The sequence below is a fragment of the Bos grunniens genome, chromosome 5, assembly GCF_055505025.1.
Source record: "Bos grunniens cultivar Pamir isolate PY7600 chromosome 5, Bosgru_T2T1.0, whole genome shotgun sequence".
NCBI lineage: Eukaryota > Metazoa > Chordata > Mammalia > Artiodactyla > Bovidae > Bos > Bos grunniens.
Genome location: NC_141169.1, coordinates 78,191,741 through 78,214,470, shown reverse-complemented (window position 1 = coordinate 78,214,470; position 22,730 = coordinate 78,191,741). Strand labels below are relative to the sequence as shown.

Below are 22,730 nucleotides of genomic sequence, written 5' to 3'. Positions count from 1 at the left end.
CTGCCAACTACATAATATAATTTAGGTGTCAGTATATAGATTTATAGTATTTCTCATCTTGCTCCCCACTTCTGCCAATGTAAAAGAATTTTCTGATAAAATCTTATTAAAAACAAAAACTGTTTTCAAGTGGTTTAATTTGAACTTCATGAATACCTTTCATATATGTCCTCAGATCTCCTTTTAGACTAAATCCAAAGGTGGCATGCTGACTGAATACCAAAACTATTGTTAAATTTATTATATATTTCAAAAAAAATAAACCCCTATTAAATTCAGTCTTAGCAATTAGGGTAAAAACTTTCAAGGTTTTATTACTTTCAAGATGTATTTGATATATTTTGTAGTTTTTTTTTTATTAGGTAATTTATCTTTTCCTGTAGTTATCAGATAGCAAATTTCTGAATAGTAAATTAGTTTCAATCCACTTATATTAGAATTAGAAACCAGAGGTGATAAAATTAATGTAGTGGAAAATAAAAATAAATTATGACACTCAATATACTTCATTTATGCCATTTAAAATATATACATCCCTCTAATTATAACTAATTGCAATGGAAAATTTACAGTTGTAAATTTGGAATAACTGAATGCATTTGGAATGTGCATTTGAAATGTGTTCAGGTTCTTGCACATTTGATTTTTTAGAAAGGTTTGAAATATTAGGGATAAGCACTAAACTTCTCACTCTGTGCTATTTCTCTTTGACTACAGACCCTGCTACATGGAAAAACTCAAGACACCTTTCTAAAGGTTTCCTTTATCCATTTGTTTTTGGCCCTTCTTTTCCTATTATGCCTGCATGTGTGCTTTTGTACTCGTACAGGCTGTGTGCATTTTTTTCCTTCCATTTTTATTTGCTTATCCACATTGACTGATTGCAGGTGTTAGTGGTTCTTGTTACTTTTTGGCATTGCATCACAATGCAGGCTTTTTTTGGTGAATGTAATTTATTTTATTTTTATTTTAAAAAACATGCTTGTGAAGCCAGACCTCTTCTATATGATAATGTAAATTAAAAAAAAAAACCCTTTGGTATATAGTACTTGCCTCTGAGTTCTGTTCACTTAGATTATTCCAATCCTCCAATGAGACTTCTTGGAAGAAGGTACTAAGCTTCAAGTAGGTGAGCATTTTATGTGCAAAAAGGATCCAGTTTTGTTACCGTTATCCACCAAAGAAACTGCTCCACCTTTTCCTCTGTATTATTTGAATATCTTACAGTCATTTTTATTTTGATAACAGGTGGCTGATATGTGTTAATCATTAAGACATTTAAAACTGTGAATTTGACAAAAGCAGAATAGCTATGCTTGGAGAAGGCGAAGTTAATTTTTCTACATTCTAGCTTGTCTGGAAAAATTAGAGCAAAACTTGCTTTCCACGTCTTAGGCCACTCAAAATAGTACCTAAAATGAATAATTTTTTCCTTTTTTCAGCAAGTGCAAGAGGAACAGACCTATTATTGGAAACCACTGGCGAGTAGCAATTCCATACAGTATACATGCCAGGTTCCCCCAGCCTCCCACCCCTTGCCATTTCACTTCTTTCCTACCTTCAATTCCAAGGCAAAACATAATCTTGTTCCTAGAGGAAAAAATCACCTTGAAAATGCATACAGAATACCTTCATGCTACTGAGAGCACTTTAAAGTAACAGCAAATTGTGACTTTATGGGTTGCCAACAGTAAACTGAATTAAAATGAAAAATGAGAAAACAGAACAAAAAGTTAGCTATTTTGTTGACATATTGCAAATTTTTACCTTGAGTTATGTGTGTAAGTCTACAATATATGCTTTTTGCATTATTATTCAGTATGATTCATAAGTGTTCTTTTAGCCACTAGCTTGAGTATTTTCATCAGATAAAATTGCTTTTATATGTAAGATATTTAAAAATAAAGTATACAGTATATGTATGGCTGAGTCCCTTTTCTCTTTACCTGAAAACATCACAACATTGTTAACCGGCTGTACTCTAATACAAAATAAAAAGTTCAAAAGAAAAAACGACAAGTCCCAGATTGGATGAAAATGAATAATTAAATATAATCTAATACTTAATTGGCCATTGCTCTAAATTATACTAAATACAGAACCAGGGACTATTGAACTACATATGAAGGATTCTTGGAAGGAACAATTTTAACTAAACACATGGTGGATTAGAAGGAGTTATTCACTTTATATAATTGTAGTGAGTCATTTAATATATAGTTAAGGTCTTTTTAAAATACCCATTATATCTACTTGCTCAAATACAAAGTTTTAGATACCAAAAAAAAAAATACATATTTTATTATAATATGAGGAGAGGTGAACAGTTTTATTAGTTAAAATCTAGATTTCAAATATAAGTTAGCTTATAGTTAGTGGCAAAGTAGGAACAAATAATATTGTACTGTCTTTTTGAATTCCTAATTTCCATAGTTTTCAATAAGTGAAGTTTCTCTTTTTCCAGGGGTTGAAGCAGAAGAATGGGGTAAATTTCTTCACACCAAAAATAAGGTAATCATACAAAAATATGTTGAAGAAGTAACATGTTGAAAACTTTTTTTTTTTGGTACAGGTAACTGATAATTTAGTTTTCTTATGATTGGCAATGTAGCACTGTTATCTTGAAGCAGTTGTTCTTATAAAATAAAACTTATCTTAGTAACATTTCTAACCATAGTAGTTTATTTAGAAAACATTTTAAATTGAGCCTTATTCTCTCTAATTTGGAGACTCTTAACTGTTGTAGGCTCAAGCAGCTTTGAAAACTCATATAAACTGACTCTCTGGCTCAGAATGATGTTTGTGTATATTAGAATTTGTTTATTAATTCTCTGAAGCAGATCCATAGACATCTGTGAAATTTATCAAAGCCCTCTTAGGAACTTTTTAAATCTTATTTTGAATACTTTTTTTTGTTTCAATAATTTTTAGCTTTACACAGATTTTGATGAAATTCGACAAGAAATTGAAAATGAAACAGAAAGGATTTCAGGAAATAATAAGGTAGGCATCTTTTTAGAGCTGAAAAGTATAACCGTCAGTAAATTTATCATTAAGAGTATTCTGGTCTTTTAAACTAATGGAGTATTTTCTCAAATATATAAAAACTTCATATAAAACCACTTTTGTTTCTTAGAGCTTTCATATACAAACAGGTATTTCATTTAGATGTTTATTCTTGATCTTGTATATATCACTTTATTATATAGCTTTTCTATTTAATACTTCTTACAGTGTTATTTTTTTCCAGTGAATTGATTGTACTGTAACTCAAGAAGCAATATATAACTTACAAGATACATTTATTTTGAAGAGCTCTTTTTCTTACCTGAGTAAATTGAGATTTACTTATGAAAGCAAAGAGAGGCAAAGCAAGGTGGTTTTTTTCTTTTTTCAGTGAAAATGAAAAGTAATGTTAACAACTGAATTGTTTTCTAAGATTCTGAGAATTTAAATTAGAGGTCTCAGATACCATTATATGGTAAAGGAGGCATATTTAAAGGAGGTACTGTCACCGCCTTCTTTAAATGCTACTGTTTTCTGTGTCTTCTTTCTTTATTCTTACTACCTTTCTGTTCCCTTCCCTTTGTGTTGTTACCTCCATTCTTGAATGGATACATTTAATTGCATAACTGGGCCTTAGCTGAGTACTAATATTTAAAAAAATATATTTATTGAATCCTTTTATCTGCTGGGTACTGTGTTGGAAAGGTTTTCCTGACCCAAAGGCATTTTTGGAGCCATGTTAATTTCTTTATGCCTATTCAAAATATTTGTCTCTGTTAGAGTGATTGACTAAGATTTATTATTGAACTCTGGGTAGGTCACCTTTTAGTTACTGCTGCCCTATTTCCCTGATTGGGATTACTTGTTACTTATGTCTCACTCTGAATTCAAGAACCTCATAAATTTGGAAGTGATACATTGTTCTTTTGTTCAGCACTGAGTCTATTAAACATATTTAAGAAATGTTATCTGCTGAGAATCAGGAGAAAAGAATGTGAAATAACAGGTAATAAATTGTGTATATTAATAGTATAAGGTTGGATAGGATTATAACCTATGGCAGGCTGCCTTATTTTCTGTATGTTTCATTAGGTTTTGATTATTGAAATGTTTTAGAGATTATGGGTTAACATTTAAAAGCATCTAATGTATAATACTTGAAATGAGGTTTTACTTTAGCATTTTTATTTCATTGACATTTTAATGTGATTTTAATATAATATTTTAAAATTTATTTTTAGGGAGTAAGCCCTGAACCAATTCATCTTAAGATTTTTTCACCCAATGTTGTCAATCTGACACTTGTGGATTTGCCAGGAATGACCAAGGTAAAACTAGTTGTTACTCATTGTGGATGTGGTCATGTTTGTTTTTACTTGAACAAACAACATAGTTTTTCCTTAACCTCATATGGAATGATCAGCCTTTTTTTTTTTTTAATTATCTTGATCTTTTAGCAACATTTGACATAGTAGAGCCCTACTTTCTCCTTGAAACACTTTTCTTTACTCAGCTTCCAGGACACCACACTCTAGAGGATTATTTCTGATCTTACCAGCCACTCCTTCTCAGTCTCTTTTGCTGATTACTTATCTTCTCAATGTCTAAACAGTGAGTATCCCATAGCTCAATTTTTGGACCTCTTGTCAAGGGGGTACACTTAACCTCTTGATTTCATCCAGTCTTATGACTTATAAATATGAGTATCTGTATGCTGACAACATTCAGATATTTCCAGACTTATATATTCATCTTGTATGTCGACTTGACATATACACGTCCAACTTAAACCATGATGTGTCTAATACCAAATGCCTGATGTGTCCCTCAACCTGACTTGGTCTTTCTATAGTCTCCCCATCTCAATAAATGGCAACTCTGTTGTACCAGTTGCTTAGCCAAAAAGTTTGTAGTCATCTTTGACATTTCTTATCCTACACCCTACTTTCCATTCAGTTCAGTTCAGTCGCTCAGTCGTGTCCGACTCTTTGCGACCCCATGAATCACAGCACACCAGGCCTCCCTGTCCATCACCAGCTCCCGGAGTTCACCCAGACTCATGTCCTTCGAGTCAGTGATGCCATCCAGCCATCTCATCCTCTTTCTTCCCCTTCTCCTCTTGCCCCCAATCCCTCCCAGCATCAGAGTCTTTTCCAATGAATCAACTCTTCTCATGAGGTGGCCAAAGTACTGGAGTTTCAGCTTTAGCATCATTCCTTCCAAAGAAATCCCAGGGCTGATCTCCTTCAGAATGGACTGGTTGGATCTCCTTGCAATCCAAGGGACTCTGAAGAGTCTTCTCCAACACCACAGTTCAAAAGCATCAATTCTTCGGTGCTCAGCTTTCTTCACAGTCCAACTCTCACATCCATACATGACCACCGGAAAAACCATAGCATTGACTAGATGGACCTTTGTTGGCAAAGTAATGTCTCTGCTTTTCAATATGCTATCTAGGTTGGTCATAACTTTCCTTCCAAGGAGTAAGCGTCTTTTAATTTCATGGCTGCAATTACCATCTGCAGTGATTTTGGAGCCACCAAAAATAAAATCTGACACTGTTTCCAGTGTTTCCCCATTTACTTCCCATGAAATGGTGGGACCGGATGCCAGGATCTTCGTTTTCTGAATGTTGAGCTTTAAGCCAACTTTTTCACTGTCCTGTTTCACTTTCATCAAGAGGCTTTTTAGTTCCTCTTCACTTTTTGCCATAAGGGTGGTGTCATCCGCACATCTGAGGTTCTTGATATTTCTCCCGGCAATCTTGATTCCAGCTCTTGCTTCTTCTAGCCCAGCGTTTCTCATGATGTACTCAGCATATAAGTTAAATAAGCAGGGTGACAATATACATCCTTGACGTACTCCTTTTCCTATTTGGAACCAGTCTGTTGTTCCATGTCCAGTTCTAACTATTGCTTCCTGACCTGCATATAGGTTTCTCAAGAGGCAGGTCAGGTGGTGTGATATTCCCATCTATTGAAGAATTTTCCACAGTTTATTGTGATCCACACAGTCAAAGGCTTTGGCATAGTCAATACCTGTTAGCACATCCTGTTAGCTTTTCTTAACTTAAAATATGGGCATACATTGTGAAATTTCAAATATGGTTCCAGACCATCCCAGTAAGTGAATATTGCAGTGAAGTTAAGTATCACAGTAAAAGAAATATACAAATTTTTTTGTTTAGTGCATATAAAAGTTATGTTTATACTATACAATTAACCCTTGAACTAGGGTTTGAACTACATGGGTCTACTTATATGTGATATGTGGATTTTTTTTTAATAAATATATTGGAAAATTTTTTGAAGATTTGTAACAATTTGAAAAAACTTGCAGATACTTGCATAGCCTAGAACAACTGAAAAAGATTAAAAAAAATTAATAAACAAATCTAGTGTAAAAAGTTAAAATTTATCAAAATCTACACACACAGACTGTACATTGTACTTTAAGTAGAAAGAAATGTAAACAAATGTGAAGATGCAGCATTTAATCATAACTGCATAAGATTGGCTGTAGTACATACTGTACTAATGTAATAATTTCACAGCCGCCTTCTATTCCTGTTGCACTGAGCTCAAGTGTTGTTGAGTCTCCCAAAATGTTGTGTGACACAAATCATTTCTGAGTAGTTCATCGCTCCAGTAAATTGCATATCACAGTAAAATGTGATCTCTTGAGGTTCTTGCATGTTTTTTATCATGTTTAGTGTAATACTGTAAAATGCTCGCCTAGAGCCAGATATCCTGGAGTCCGAAGTCAAGTGGGCCTTAGGAGGAAGAAGCATCACTGAGAACAAAGCTACTGGAGGTGATGGAATTCCAGTTGAGCTATTTGAAATCCTAAAAGATGATGCTGTGATGCTGTGATATTGCGCTGCACTCAATATGCCAGTGAATTTGGAAAACTCAGCAGTGGCCACAGGACTGGAAAAAGTCAGTTTCCATTCCAATCCCAAAGAAAGGCAATGTCAAAGAAAGCTCAAACTACCACACAATTGTAGTCATCTCACATGCTAGTAAAGTAATGCTCAAAATTCTCCAAGCTAGGCTTCAACAACACGTAAACCATGAACTTCCAGACGTTCAAGCTGGTTTTAGAAAAGGCAGAGGAACCAGAGACCAAATTGCCAACATCCATTGGATAACAGAAAAAAGCAAGAGTTACAAAAAAACATCTGCTTTATTGACTATGCCAAAGCCTTTGACTGTGTGGATCACAATAAACTGTGGAAAATTCTGAAAGAGATGGGAATACCAGACCACCTGACCTGCCTCCTGAGACATTTGTGTGCAGGTCAAGAAGCAACAGTGAGAACCAGACATGGAACAATGGATTGGTTCAAAATCGGGAAAGGAGGATGTCAAGGCTGTATACAGTCACCCTGCTTATTTAACTCATATGCAGAGTACATTATGTGAAATGCTGGGCTGGATGAAGCACAAGCTGGGATAAAGATTGCCGGGAGAAATACCGATAACCTCAGATATGCAGATGACACCACCCTTATGGTAGAAAGTGAAGAGAAACTGAAGAGTCTCTTGATGAAAGTGAGAAGGGAGTGAAAACACTGGCTTAAAACTCAACATTCAAAAAACTAAGATCGTGGCTTCCAGTCCCATCACTTCATGGCAGATAGATGAGGAAACAATGGAAACAGTGACAGACTTTATTTTCTTGGGCTCCAGAATCACTGCAGATAGTGACTGCAGCCATGAAATTAAAAAATGCTTGTTCCTTGGAAGAAAAATCTATGACCAACCTAGACAGCATATAAAAAGCAGAGACATTACTGTGCCGACAAAGGTCCGTTTAGTCAAAGCTATGATTTTTCCAGTAGTCATGTATGGATGTGAGAGTTGGATTATAAAGAAAGCTGAGCACCGAAGAATTGATTCTTTTGAACTGTGGTGTTGTAGAGGACTCTTGAGAGTCCCTTGGACTGCCAGGGGATCAAATCAGTCAATCCTAAAGGAAATCAGTCCTGAATATTCATTTAAAGTACTGATGCTGAAGCTGAAACTCTAATACTTTGGCCACCTGATGCAAAGAACTGACTCCTTGGAAAAGACCCTGATGCTGGAAAGATTGAAGGCAGGAGGAGAAGGGAACAACAGAGGGTATGATCATTGGATACTATCACTGACTCGAAGGACGTAAGTTTGAGCAAGCTCTGGGAGTTGGTAATGGACAGGGAAGCCTGGGGTGCTGCAGTCCATGGGGTCACAAGTCGGACGTCACTGAGTAACTGAACTGAACTGAATTGGGGTTCTTGCATTTTTTCATTGTGTTTAGTGTAATACTGTAAACCCTGAATAACACCATGAGACCCATATGAAGTGCCACTAGTGATGTTGGAAGTGCTTCCAACAAGCAGAGAGAAGTCATGACATTACAGGAAGTTAAAATGCTTAATCTACTCTGTAGATTGAGGCCTGCAGCTGTGGTTGCCCACCATTTCAAGATGAATGAATCCAGCTTAAGAAGCATTCTGAAAAAGGAAATTCATGAAGGCAATGCTGCAGCTATGCCAGGAAGCATGAAAACCTTGCACTTTATGTTAAATGCCTTTTTATTGAAATTTCAGCTTTTATCTGAGTATAGGATTTCTATAGGAAAGGCATATCTGTAGACTAACATGATTTGAGAAAAAACATATTCAGTATATGACAACTTAAAGCAACAGGAAGGTGAATGATCTAAAGCTGGATTATATATTGCCAGCAAAGGATATGCTCAACATCACTCATTATCAGAGAAATGCAAATCAAAACCACTATGAGGTACTATTTCACACCAGTCAGAATGGCTGCCATCCAAAAGTCTACAAGCAATAAATGCTGGAGAGGGTGTGGAGGAAAGGGAACCCTCTTACACTGTTGGTGGGAATGTAAACTAGTACAGCCACTATGGAGAACAGTGTGGAGATTCCTTAAAAAACTGGAAATAGAACTGCCTTATGATCCAGCAATCCCACTGCTGGGCATACACACTGAGGAAACCAGAAGGGAAGGAGACACGTGTACCCCAATGTTCATCGCAGCACTGTTTATAATAGCCAGGACATGGAAGCAACCTAGATGTCCATTAGCAGATGAATGGATAAGAAAGCTGTGGTACATATACACAATGGAGTATTACTCAGCCATTAAAAAGAATACATTTGAATCAGTTCTAATGAGGTGGATGAAACTGGAGCCTATTATACAGAGTGAAGTAAGCCAGAAGGAAAAACACCAATACAGTATACTAATGCATAGATATGGAATTTAGAAAGGTGGTAACAATAACCCTGTGTACGAGACAGCAAAAGAGACAGTGATGTATAGAACAGTCTTATGGACTCTGTGGGAGAGGGAGAGGGTGGGAAGATTTGAGAGAATGGCATTGAAACATGTAAAATATCATGTATGAAACGAGATGCCAGTCCAGGTTCAATGCATGATACTGGATGCTTGGGGCTAGTGCACTGGGACGACCCAGAGGGATGGTATGGGGAGGGAGGAGGGAGGAGGGTTCAGGATGGGGAACACATGTATACCTGTGGTGGATTCATTTTGATATTTGGCAAAACTAATACAATTATGTAAAGTTTAAAAATTAAATAAAATTTAAAAAAAAGAAAGTTTTGCTTTAAAAAAGTCAAGTTAATAGGAGGCAGCAGATGAGGTCTCAGATGCTATTAAGAAAATCATTAAGGAGAAAGGATATCTGCCTGAATAGGTTTTTAATGTTAATGCAGATGAAAGTGCCCTATTCTGGAAAAAAATGCCACAAAGGACATTTATTAGTAAGGAAGAGAAGCGAACACCAGAATTCAAGGAAGGAAGGGATAGGCCAGCTCTACTATTCTGTGCAAATGCAGGGGGTTTATGATTGGGACTGCCCTTATCTATAAAGCTGCTAACCCTCGATCCTTGAAGGCAAAAGATTAAACACCAGCTGCCAGTCTTTTGGTTGCTCAACAAGAAGGCCTGGACACAGATAACCCTTTTTCTGGATTGGTTCCATCAGTGCTTTGTCCCTGAAGGCAGGAGGTATCTTTCTAGTAATGGACTGACTTAAAGTTCTTTTGGTATTAGACAGTGCTCCAGGGCACAGGTGTTGAAGTGGTCTACTTGCCCCCAAACACAGTGTCCCTTATTCACCCTCTAAATCAGGGGTCATATGGACCTTTAAGGCTCATTACATACGGAACTGTATAGAAAGGATTGTCATTCCTGTGGAAGAGAACCCTGATAGAACATCATGAAAGTCTGGAAAGGATTACACTATTGAAGATGTTATTGAAAAAGCCATGAAAGCCATGAAGCCTGAAATAATAAATTCCTGCTGGAGAAAACTGTGTCCAGATGCTATGTATGACTTCAGGATTTACAACAGAACCAATCAAGGAAATCATAAAAGCAACTGTGGAGATGACCAAAAAAGAAACAGTGGGTTAGATGGGTGAAGGCTTTCAAGATATGGATCTCATAGAAATCCAAGAGCTAAAGCAGACACTATGTGAGAGGAATTAACAGAGGGCGACTTGATGGAGATGAGTGCTTCTGAAACAGTGCCAGATGAGGGGGGTGCATGTGTGGTCAGTCACTTCAGTCGTGTCCAACTCTTTGTGATCTTATAGACTGTAGCCTACCAGGCTCCTTTGTCCATAGGATACTTCAGGCAAGGATACTGGAGTGGGTTTCCATTCCCTCCTCCAGTGCATCTTCCTGACTGAGGGATCGAACCAGCGTCTCCTGCATTGCAAGCAGATTCTTTAATGCTAAGCCACCTGAGAAGCCCAGATGATGGGAAAGAAGATTTAAAAAACTGTACCAGAAAACATAACATTAGGCACTTTGTGAGAAAAGTTACAGTTATTCAAGACTACTTTTGATTTGGTTGAAGAAGGAATGGAACCATACAGAAACATTTTTGGAGTGAAAAAAAAGTATCAGACAGAAATTATGATGTATTTCCATCAAGTTACACTGATTGTGCCTACCTCGCCTGCCTCCCCTTTGGCCTCCTCCACTTCTGCCTCTGCTACTCCTGAGACAGCAAGACCAGCTCCTCCTCTTCTTTTATCTACTTGATGTGAAGACGAGGGTGATCCACTTCCACTTAACAAATAGCAAATAATCATGAGTTCTGTTGTATGTGTCTTCTTGTGAAATGTAGTAACTATATGGGAAGAACTGTGTTTTTATGTCATCTGTGTCATCATTGCCTAAGTACTCATGTAGAACATTATGTACAAGACTTGTATTGAAGTGAATAGCGTATCCTTACATAGGCATGTGCTTAGTCGCTCATTTGCATCTGACTCTTTGCAACCCCATGGACTGTAGCCCGCGAGGCTCCTCTCTCCATGGGGATTCTCCAGGCAAGAATGCTAAAGTGGGTTGCCATGCCCTTCACCAGGTGTCCGAACCCAGGGATCAAACCAGGTCTCCTGCATTGCAGGTGGATTCTTTACTGTCTGAACCACCAGGAAAGCCCTACATAGGCATAATGGAGTGATATTTTAATATAAAATAATGTGTTAGGCGTTTTTTTTTTTTTTTTTACTATTTTGTAACTTTGCTTTCAAAGAATTATATTACTGTACAGTATGCCTTCACTTACAATTGGAGAAACTGCATATCAGCCTATCATCACAGGTAATTGGTTTCTGTGTGGTATTATGAATATGACTTCAACATTGGAATCTATAAACATTTTATAATGATTCATTCTTTGCTGCATATTCTAGGCTACTGTGAAGCAATCATTTCAATTATACTAGGCTATCATAAAGCAATCTTATTGCTACTTCATTATCAATGCATGAATTGTTATATCTTTAAATAAATATGAATTTCTCTTTCACATTATCTTTTCATTTTTTGTATTTAGTGTCAGTAATGTATAACAACTAACAGTGTTTTGTATCATAAGACAGTATTGATGTAGGTACTCATAGATGAGATATCTTGTAAACAGATGACATAAACTTAAGCATTGACAGAGTACATACTGTAAATGTATTTTCCTTACAATTTTCTTACCATTTTCTTTATTGTAAGAATACAGTATATAATACATATAAAATATATATATATTGCCTATGTTGGTATAAGGCTTCTAGTCAACAAGAAGATATTTGTAGTTAAGTTTTTGGGGAGTCAGAAGCAGATTTTCAAGTATGTGAAGGGGTCAGTGCTCCTTAACCCTGTGTTATTCAAGGATCAACTGTAGTCTGTTAGGTGTGTAACAGCATTATGTCTAATAAAGCAATGTACATACCTTAGTTAAAAAAATACTTTATTTCTAAAAAAAATGCTAACCATCTGAACCTTCAGTGAGTTGGATGTCATCTTTCTGATGGTGGAGGGTTTGAAATATTTCAAGAACTACTAAAATGTGATACAGAGGCACAGAGTGAGCAAATGCTATTGGAAAAATTGGCTCCAATAGACTTTCTCGTTGACACAAACTTCAACATGTAAAAAATGAAAAATCTGAAAAATTAAATAAAACAAAGTGTGCCTGTATATCTGGAACTCTGTCATGTCTTACAAATTTATAGCTACCATCCTGAGCTAGCCACTGTCATCTCAGCTGGATTACCACCATAGTCTCCTAAAACATCTTCCTCATAATTTATTAACTAAGCAGCCAGAGTGATACTGTTAAAGTGAAAATAAGACTGTGTCATTCTTTGGCTCAGAATCTTTCTAGAGGCTTCCCATTTCACTCAGAGTAAAAGCTTATGTTCTTAAAGAGATCTAAAGTATCTCCTTGACCTCTCTCTTATTACTCTTCTAATTCCTTTTGCTCCAGTCAGTCTTCTGCCATTGTGTTCAAGTGCTCATCCCCCAGATAGCTGCCTGTACCTCTCCCTTATCTCTTTCAGTTTGCAGTCATTCTCTTAAATGTCATTGCCTTGGTGAGGTCTCCCTGATTACTCAATTTAAAAGCATAATCCAATTTAAAATAATAGTTTAAAGTATAAGCTTTAACCTAAGTATTCCTTAGCCTCTTGTTCTTTATTTTTTCCATAGTCTTACCACCACCTAGATACTATGTATATAAGTGTTTATTACCTCTTTGGTATCACTAAAACTCAGTGAAGGCAGGAAATTTGGTCTTTGTCTTATTCACTACTGTGATATAATCTGATATATGGAATAGTACCTGAAATATAGTAGGTTGTCAATAAATATTTGCTAATTGAGTGAATGAATGAATTTGTCTCTAGACAGTTAACACTGACCAATCCTTAACATGGCAGATATTTAATATTTGCAGGAGTTACATTTTTGAGACTTATACATATTACCAAATTCGTATGTACATTGAAGTATATAAATTCATTTTAATTATCTGTAAATGGAGTAACACCTATATTCTGTGCATTAAATGGGGGAAAAAAGCTGAGTTGATTTTTATTACCTGTTCCTTGATCATCTGTGTTTTGTTCAGGTGCCTGTAGGTGATCAACCTAAAGATATTGAGCTTCAAATCAGAGAGCTCATCCTTCGGTTCATCAGTAATCCAAATTCCATTATCCTCGCTGTCACTGCTGCTAATACAGATATGGCAACATCAGAGGCACTTAAAATTTCAAGAGAGGTAGATCCAGATGGTAAGGATGGATATTAATTTTTAATGAGGTGTTTGGTTAACAGAGGTGAATCTGCCCTCAAGAGAGGAGTTTATAATTTTTAAAAGGAGTATCTCTAGCTAATAATGCTTTTCTATTTTACTTACAGTATCAAATAGAAATTTTGATGGAAATGGATAAATTGCTATACAGGCTAGGCAAAAATAGCTAATAAAAATTATATGTGAAAAAGTTTTAAAATTAAACATGATTAAAATTAGTTTAGAAAAGTATTTGTAAGCAAAGGTTAGAAAAACATTACCAAAATGATGGCAGAGGTAACGTTAGGTGGGATTATAGAGTAGGATTTTCCTTTATTAATACTTAAAAGCTTAATTTAATGGGTCATTTCTTTTCATTTTTGCATTTACCAGGTCGCAGAACCCTAGCTGTAATCACTAAACTTGATCTCATGGATGCAGGTACTGATGCCATGGATGTATTGATGGGAAGGGTTATACCGGTCAAACTGGGAATAATTGGAGTAGTTAACAGGTGAGCAATCAAGATCACAGCGTTCTCATTTCAAAGCAAACCTAAAGTTTTTGACTGAGTCTGAAATGTGATACTATCCCTATATTTTCCCATTTTACTATAATCTTGGTATTGTTAAAGAATTCATTGCTCTAAAGGAAGAAAAGAGATTCACTAAAACCCCCTGTAGATAGTTTTAAACAGAAAATGTTTATGAAGTAAGCAGTGCCACAAAATGGAAAAAATTTAATGGCTAGGCTTAAAAAAAAAAAATCCCTATTATGTTATGTATGATGAGCGCACTGTATTAGAAAAAAGTATTATTTAGTTTACATCCAGTCAAGAAAGAGTTTTTTAAGGTGGTAGTATTTTAATAGATCGATGTAACCCCTAGCATTAATGATTCTATGCAATTGCCGGGATGTGACTTGGGAGACATTTTATTAAAGGTATCCTAATAATACCAAAAGGTAGCTGAAATTAAAAATTATGGACAGGAAACTGATTACTATTGAGTGTCAACTTATGTTTTAGACACTCTACTGTGAGAAATTTGCAAATAGTATCTCTTTGAACCTTCCCAACCTACCTGAGAGCTATTATATTAGTCTGTTTTACAGTCAGGAAACTTACTAAGTGATACATTTACCAAAGTCACATGGCTGGTGAAAGCAGAGCCAGATTCAAATGAAGATCTTAGTCCAAAACCTTTATAAAATAGGAAGCACTGAAACTGTCATGAGGTCAAGGTTCTACTCCCAGTTCATCCACAAACTAGGTGTAATGTGGGTTTAAATGATTCCTAACATCTTTGGTCTCAAACCTTTTAAAATGAAAATGTTACTAATTGATGTCTTTATACTTGTCTGCTTCTAATCACACGTCTTTCTCCCTCACCCCTACTGTTTTTGTTTTTTTTTTTTAATTCCCATTATCTCTTTTCAAGGCAAGCAAGTGTTATAAAAGTGTTGTATTTGTAGATGGCTGCTCTCCAATTTAGTTTCTTATCCATGGATAAAATACACAGTTGATTAAGACACATGTATTTTTACCTGTTACTTAAGAGTACTGCTTTTGACTGTGGTTAATGGTAATAATGTGGCCTATGTTATTCAAACATTGCTTACTTAAAAGTCACACAGTTTGAATCTTGGCTGAATTACTTAATATGTGACCTTGGGTAAATTAATCTCTCTGGGCCTTCCTTACTTTGTTATAAAATGAGACAATACCTATTGCATGGAATTGTTTGGAGAATTAAATAAAACAGATCACGTCAAGCATTATAGACAGTTCCTGGTGCCATCATCATCAATTTTAGGCTATCATTGTCATCCTCCTCACCACCCGAACTACTTCAGTCCAGTTCAGTTGCTCAGTTGTGTCCGACTCTGCGACCCCATAGACTACAGCACGCCAGGCTTTCCTGTCCATCACCAACTCCCAGAGTTCACCCAAACTCATGTCCATTGAGTCAGTGATGCCATCCAACCATCTCATCCTCTGTCATCCCCTTCTCTTCCTGCCTTCAATCTTTTCCAACATCAGGGTCTTTTCAAATGAATCAGCTCTTCGCATGAGGTGGCCAAAGTATTGGAGTTGCAGCTTCTGCATCAGTCCTTCCAATGAACTCAGGACTGATCTCCTTTAGATGGACTGGTTGGATCTCCTTGCAGTCCAAGGGGCTCTCAAGAGTCTTCTCCAACACCACGGTTGAAAAGCATCAATTCTTCGGTGCTGAGCTTTCTTTATAGTCCAACACTCATATCCATACATGACTACTGGAAAAACCATAGCCTTGACTAGACGGACCTTTGTTGGCAAAGTAATGTCTTTGCTTTTTAATATGCTGTCCAGGCTGGTCATAACTTTCTTCCTTAGGAGTAAGTGTCTTTTAATGTCATGTCTGCAGTCACCATCTGCAGTGATTTTGGAGCTCAAAAAAACAAAGTCAGACACTGTTTCTACTGTTTCCCCATCTATTTGCCATGAAGTGATGGGACTGGATGCCATGATCTTAGTTTTCTGAATGTTGAGCTTTAAGCCAACTTTTTTACTCTCCTCTTTTACTTTCATTAAGAGGCTCTTTAATTCTTCACTTTCTGCCATAGGAGTGGTGTCATCTGCATATCTGAGGTTATTGATATTTCTTCTGGCAATCTTGATTCCAGCTTGTGCTTCATCCAGCACGTTTCTCATGATGTACTCTGCATATAAGTTAAATAATCAGGGTGACAATATACAGCCTTGACATACTCCTTTTCCTATCTGGAGCCAGTTTGTTGTTCCACGTCCAGTTCTGACAGTTGCTTCCTGACCTGCATATAGATTTCTCAAGAGGTCAGGTGGTCTGATATTCCCATCTGTTTAAGAATTTTCCACAGTTTGTGGTGATCCACACAGTCAAAGGCTTTGGAATAGTCAGTAAAGCAGAAACATGTTCTTCTGGAACTTTTTGCTTTTTTCCATGATCCAGCAGGTGTTGCCAAAGTACTTAATACCACAGTTTACTTTAGTTGAAACAGTTTTGTTATTTTTCAACCTTAGGAGTCAGCTAGATATTAACAATAAGAAGAGTGTAACTGATTCAATCCGCGATGAATATGCTTTCCTTCAAAAGAAATACCCATCTCTGGCTAATAGAAACGGAACAAAGTATCTTGCCCGGACTTTAAACAGGTAACATTTTTTTACCTTTTGGAAAATGAGATGTTTTTGGTTTGCCAGTAGGTATCTGAGACCTTTGATGATCAGTTCCTTACATTTTTATAATGTGCTTGTCTATAAAATTTCACTTTTTGTTTCTTGTACAGTAGGTTCTTATAATGTATTTATTTTTATTGAGGTGTGTTCAGGTATGTCTGACTCATTGCAGCCCCATGGACTGTAGCCTGCCTGGCTCCTCTGTCCAGGAATTTTCCCAGCAGGAATATTGGAGGGGGTTGCCATTCCTTACTCCATGTGTTCTTCCCAACCCAGGGATCAAACTTCCATCTCTTGCGTTGGCAGGTGGTTTCTTTACCACTAGTGTGCCACCTGGGAAACCCTTTTATTGAGGTAGTCAGGATTAAATCATCATGTATTCTAGGAATGTGCAAGTGATTTTTAAAATACATTAATCATGAAATTATTTACAGTCATTGTACTTAATGATAGAAATAGATGGCAGTTGACTTCAGTTCCATTTCAGGAACTGAATTAAAATTTATAATTTTCACATAATCATGTCCTAATTAGGATGTCTTCTAGTCCTGTTCATAAAAAGGATGTAAGCTGTATACCTTGAATTCTTAATACCCACTGATGGTATTAGATCATTCAAGGGATTAGAAGAGCTTTCTAGATGATTTATAAACAACTTAAGTGAAAGCTATTTCCTTCTATTGTTGTCATTCAGTTGCTAAATCGTGTCTGTGTCTTTGCTTATTCCCTAAATAAATTAAAGGTGGATGGACATGGATCTTAACAAGATTGATTTTCACTGTGCTGGGTACCTATTGTAAAAGATAAGTCAGAAACCAAAATAATGTAGGTATAATTAGATTGTGTAGCTTACTTTCTTTAAGGTAATTGTAGTAATAGAGAAAATTTTTTTTTAATTTATATTTCTCTATCAGTTGTTACCATTTATTGGATTGAAGGTAAATTTAAAAGGTATTTTAACAAGACAGTTTCCTTCATGTCATTTTTTTTTTCAGACTAAATATTTATGTCTAGTCTAAAATTGCATTATTTCCTGCCAAGACAACTTGTTTGACAGGGTTCCCCATTATTTGCATTTTTAAAATTTGAGCTGCTTGGATCTTCAAAATACACAATTTTACTTTAAAATTCTTCCTTTCTAACCTTTGTTAGGTTACTGATGCATCACATCAGAGATTGCTTACCAGAGTTGAAAACGAGAATAAATGTTCTAGCTGCTCAATATCAGTCTCTTCTAAATAGCTATGGTGAACCTGTGGATGATAAAAGTGCTACTTTACTCCAGCTTATTACCAAATTTGCCACAGAATATTGTAATACTATTGAAGGAACTGCAAAATATATTGAAACGTCAGAGCTGTAAGTAAGAAATTTCTCTATGGATTTGGCTACCTGGATTGCTAGGTTAGATAAAGAAGAAAGATACAGATCTTTTGTTACAGTGACTTTGAGATTATCTGATTATGATTTATTATCTGTAAAACAGGAATATCATTTTGTAGAAATTATGAACGATATCTGATAGGTATGTAAAATGCTTTATAAAATATGTAAAAATATGTAAAACATGGTAAAGTTTCAGGTTTTTTTTAAAAAACAAGACTTTAATTGATAAGTATAACATTTTCTAATTTAAAAAAGTTTGTTTCTTTAATATGGACAACAACATTGTTCATGAAAAAATAAAAAAATGCAGATAAGTAAAAAGTGTAAAGTGTAAGGATAAATTCCTTTAAATTCCATCATCCAGAAATAATCCCTGTTACTTTGGCATTAATCTAGACATTTTTCTATGTATTTATAAAACATAAATGCCTATAATACACATCTTTAAAAATCAGATGCTACAGAATCATTTCTTTAAATCAACTTGTCACAAACAACTAGTAGAAATTGCATATTTGTATTTTCAACCTTAAGATTTACATAGTAGTTTACTTTTTAGACTTGTTCAATGAGTCCCCTACTCTTGATAGTTTGCTTTCAGTTATACACAAATATATACAATGTTGTGATGGACTATCTTTGGAGCATGTATCCAAGTAAATTCTTAGGGTAAATTTCTAGAAGTAGAATTACTAGATCAAAAGATATATCACATCCTCAAAGTCTTTTATCATTGCTGTATTAGTAGTGCATGCTAAGTTGCTTCAGTCGTGTCTTGCTCTTTGCGACTCTGGACTGTAGTCCACCAGGCTCCTCTGTCCAGGGGATTTTCCAGGCAACAATACTGGAGTGGGTTGCCATGCCTACCTCCAGGAGATCATCCTGACCCAGGGATCAAACCTAGATCTCTAACGTCCTCCAACATGTTAGGAGGTCTCTAACATCCTCCTGCATTGGCAGGCAGGTTCTTTACTACTAGTGCCACCTGGGATATTAGTAGTAGATTGTATTGTTTTACTAGTAGCAATATATAAGAATATATTTCTCTGAACTCTCACCTTTAAAAAGCCTTTTAATTTTGAAAAATAACTAGATTTCTAGCAAGTTACAGATTAATGTACAGAGAGGTCCCATTCACCCTTCACCCCACCTCCCCCAGCACTGACATCCTGCATATCTGTAGTACAATAACAAAGCAAGAAAATGGACATTGGTACAATCCACAAAGTTTATTCAGATTTCACCAATTACACTTCATGTGTGTGTGTGGGTGTACAGTTCTGTGTACTTTATGTGACCCTGGTAGCCTTCTGTGTGAGTTAACTCCATAGAATATTTATATCTTTGTAATTATCTAATCAAGCCTCATTAGAACATTGAAGAGAGACCATTTATATCTCTTTCAAGGACTGGAGAGCTCCATAGTTAAGAATGCATTTGGGTTGGGCTGTGAATAGAATATGGGGAAGGCTGTAAGCAGTAAGTAGAAGGGTATTTTAGGCTTTGGAATAGCAAAGAATAGTTCAGGGGGAATTTGGAGAATGGCAGGTACAGTGATGGGATGTAACAGGAAGTAAGGGAGGAAAGATGTCTAATAAGAACAAGACTGTGGAAAGTGTAATATGTCAGAATTTGAAGAGCTTCCTACTATAAAAAAATGAAAACATTTTTGGTCACAGGAGTTCCCCACTTTAGAAGGGTAATTCTGGTCATTATGGAAACTATTTGGAGAAGGTAAAGGTTGGAGGCAGAGCGACTAGTTACTGGTAATTTTAACTATTTTAAAGTATAATACATACTATTAAGTATATTCACAATATTGTACAACCATCAAATAGTATCTATTTCCAAGATTTTTCATCATCCCAAATAGAAACTCTGTATCAAATAAACAGTGATACCTGTCTTCCTCTCTTCTCCTAGCCCATGGTAACCTCTGACTTACTTTCTGCCTATGTGAATTTCCCTATTCTAGTTATTTCATATAAGGAGACTCATACAATATTTGTCCTTTTCTGTCTGGGTTATTTCACTTAGTATAATGTTAGGCTGGTACCTTCTGCCTAGGCTACTGTAAGAAAGTAGTGAATAGTGATGGAAAATAGAGAAGAACAAATGATGTGGGGGGATATATCATATTTGTAAAGTTTCAACTGGACTTGAATGAAAAAAATAAAAGATAATACCAGGATTTCTAGTCATTAAGACAGGAAACACAAGGTATCCAGTATGTAGGCCTAGAGATTTAATTTGTTTAAAGCAGGGATAAGCCCATTGGCTAAGAAACATTTTTACGTTTTTTAAATGGTTGAAAAAAAATTCAAAGAATTTTTTATGTAGTGTATATGTAAAGTTCAAATTTTAGTGTGTGTAAGTTTACAGGAACATAGCTATGCTTATTTGTTTACATACAGTCTGTGGTTGCTTTTGTGCTCAGTGGCAGAATTGGTGAATTGTGACAAAGGCCTGAAAAGTCTAAAAGTATTTAACTGGCCTTTCATAGAAAAAGTTTGCTGATCTCTACTCTAGATTGTGAATAAATAGAAATTAGTTAGTTCAGTCGCTCAGTTGTGTCTGACTCCTTGAGACCCCATGAACCGCAGCATTCCAAGCCTCCCTGTCCATCACCAGCTCCCGGAGTTCACCCAAACCCATGTCCATTGTGTTGGTGATGCCATCTAACCATCTCATCCTCTGTCGTCCCCTTCTCCTCCTGCCCTCAATCTTTCCCAGCATCAGCGTCTTTTCAAATGAGTCAGCTCTTTGCATCAGGTGGCCAAAGTATTGGAGTTTCAGCTTCAGCATCAGTTCTTCCAGTGAACACCCCGGACTAATCTCCTTTAGATGGACTGGTTGGATCTCCTTGCAGTCCAAGGGACTCTCAAGAGTCTTCTGCAACACCACAGTTCAAAAGCATCAATTCTGCGCTCAGCTTTCCTTATAGTCCAACTCTCACATCCATACATGACCACTGGAAAATATCCTTAAGGAGCGTGTGGTCTAGTTGAAAACTAGAGCAGAGAAAAATGTTTAGTTGTTCTTAGTTAACTGATGTTTTCTGACAGTACAGTTTACTCTGTGTGTGCACGCGTGCATGCATATATGAATGCCTTTTGTGAAATGACTCCCCATTAAAAAGATTAGAGTAATTGGTTCATAATACAGTTGAGAATACATGGAAATGGTCTAAAGGTAGTTGTCTGTCATCTTAATGCTTACAGAAAGACTTCTAGTTTGTAGTGTCTTTCCTTTTAGTAATACTAGAAATCATATATTTCATTGACTTTCAGATGTGGTGGTGCTCGAATATGTTATATTTTCCATGAGACTTTTGGGCGAACCTTAGAATCTGTTGACCCTCTTGGTGGCCTTAACACTATTGACATTTTGACTGCCATTAGAAATGCAACTGTGAGTATGGTTAACTTTTAGAATGTTTTGAAATGAGGTTAAAGATTATTTTTTAATCCATATATATTTTTTAATGAATGGTACAGTTTGTTATTTTGCTCTTATTCTTGAAATTAGGAAGTACTTTTCATGAAAAAATACCAAAAAATGTGATTTATTTTAACCTTAGGGAAGAACCAAAATTATATGTAGCTATAAGAGCTCAAAATCTTATGTTTTTAGGGTCCTCGTCCTGCTTTGTTTGTGCCTGAAGTTTCATTTGAGTTATTGGTCAAACGGCAGATCAAACGTCTGGAAGAGCCCAGCCTCCGTTGTGTGGAACTGGTTCATGAAGAAATGCAAAGGATCATTCAACACTGTAGCAATTACAGTACACAGGTACTGAGAAATGTAACAGGTTTCTATTAGGTAGTAAAAGACATGAGCTGATGATTTCAAGGGGCAGGAGGAAATACAGAAGATGGGCTTAAAGTTAAAATTTTAGTTCCTTATCTAAAAGTGATATTTGAAATAGTATAGTTAAATATAGCTTCCAAATCTGGTTTAGTATTTCAGTGATTAGTTTTCCTTCAAACCAAACAGACTGTTTCTTACTTCCATCATTTATAGGAGTTGTTGCGGTTCCCTAAACTTCATGATGCCATAGTTGAAGTAGTGACTTGTCTTCTTCGTAAACGGTTGCCTGTTACAAATGAAATGGTGAGCTGTTACTTCATAAATCATTGTAGTCACTGTTAATAAAATCATTTTGTATACTTCATGAATTTAGGCATAGTTTCCCAGTGTATCAAAAAGAAAAATGAATTTCAGTCTTATTTCGAAGGAAACTTCAGTAGTTCTGGTATAAAAAGCATTTTTCCTCATATTTTAGTCATTGTTAGCCTGCAGCCACATTTTCCTAAAAATAGCCAGCAGAAGTTTATTGTTGAAGATTGTATTCAGGTTAGCTTTATTACATATAAGGACTTCCCAGGTAGTGCAGTGGTAAAGAATATGCCTGCCAATGCAGATAGACCCAAGAGACACAGGTTTGATCCCAGGTTGGGAAGATCCCCTGAAGTAAGAATGGCAACCCACTCCAATATTCTTGCCTGGAAATCCTATGGACAGAGAA

The 22,730-nt window shown here is 36.0% G+C and overlaps 1 protein-coding gene and 1 long non-coding RNA gene across 13 annotated transcripts in view; one reads left to right on the top strand and one right to left on the bottom strand.

Moving 5' to 3' along the window:
• Positions 1-22,730, top strand: part of DNM1L (dynamin 1L) — a 60,028-nt gene that overhangs the window by 27,117 nt on the left and 10,181 nt on the right. For 8 of the 12 annotated variants that reach the window (XM_086401371.1, XM_086401369.1, XM_086401368.1 and 5 more), the window contains 10 exons: positions 2,465-2,511; positions 2,932-3,003; positions 4,248-4,334; positions 13,462-13,624; positions 14,017-14,137; positions 16,664-16,795; positions 17,972-18,178; positions 21,496-21,616; positions 21,839-21,994; positions 22,226-22,315. In XM_086401371.1, the coding sequence (XP_086257497.1) occupies positions 4,326-4,334; positions 13,462-13,624; positions 14,017-14,137; positions 16,664-16,795; positions 17,972-18,178; positions 21,496-21,616; positions 21,839-21,994; positions 22,226-22,315 (999 nt within the window). In that variant the 5' untranslated portion in view covers positions 2,465-2,511; positions 2,932-3,003; positions 4,248-4,325. Of the gene's footprint in view, positions 1-717; positions 757-2,464; positions 2,512-2,931; positions 3,004-4,247; positions 4,335-13,461; positions 13,625-14,016; positions 14,138-16,663; positions 16,796-17,971; positions 18,179-21,495; positions 21,617-21,838; positions 21,995-22,225; positions 22,316-22,730 lie in introns of all 12 variants that reach the window. The other 4 variants (XM_086401364.1, XM_086401363.1, XM_086401360.1 and 1 more) reach the window with 1 other exon arrangement.
• LOC147372487 (uncharacterized) lies at positions 19,412-22,348 on the bottom strand. The gene is made up of 2 exons (XR_015164103.1): positions 22,211-22,348; positions 19,412-21,216 (listed from the first exon to the last, which is right to left on the bottom strand). It is a non-coding gene; the product is annotated as an uncharacterized LOC147372487 (long non-coding RNA).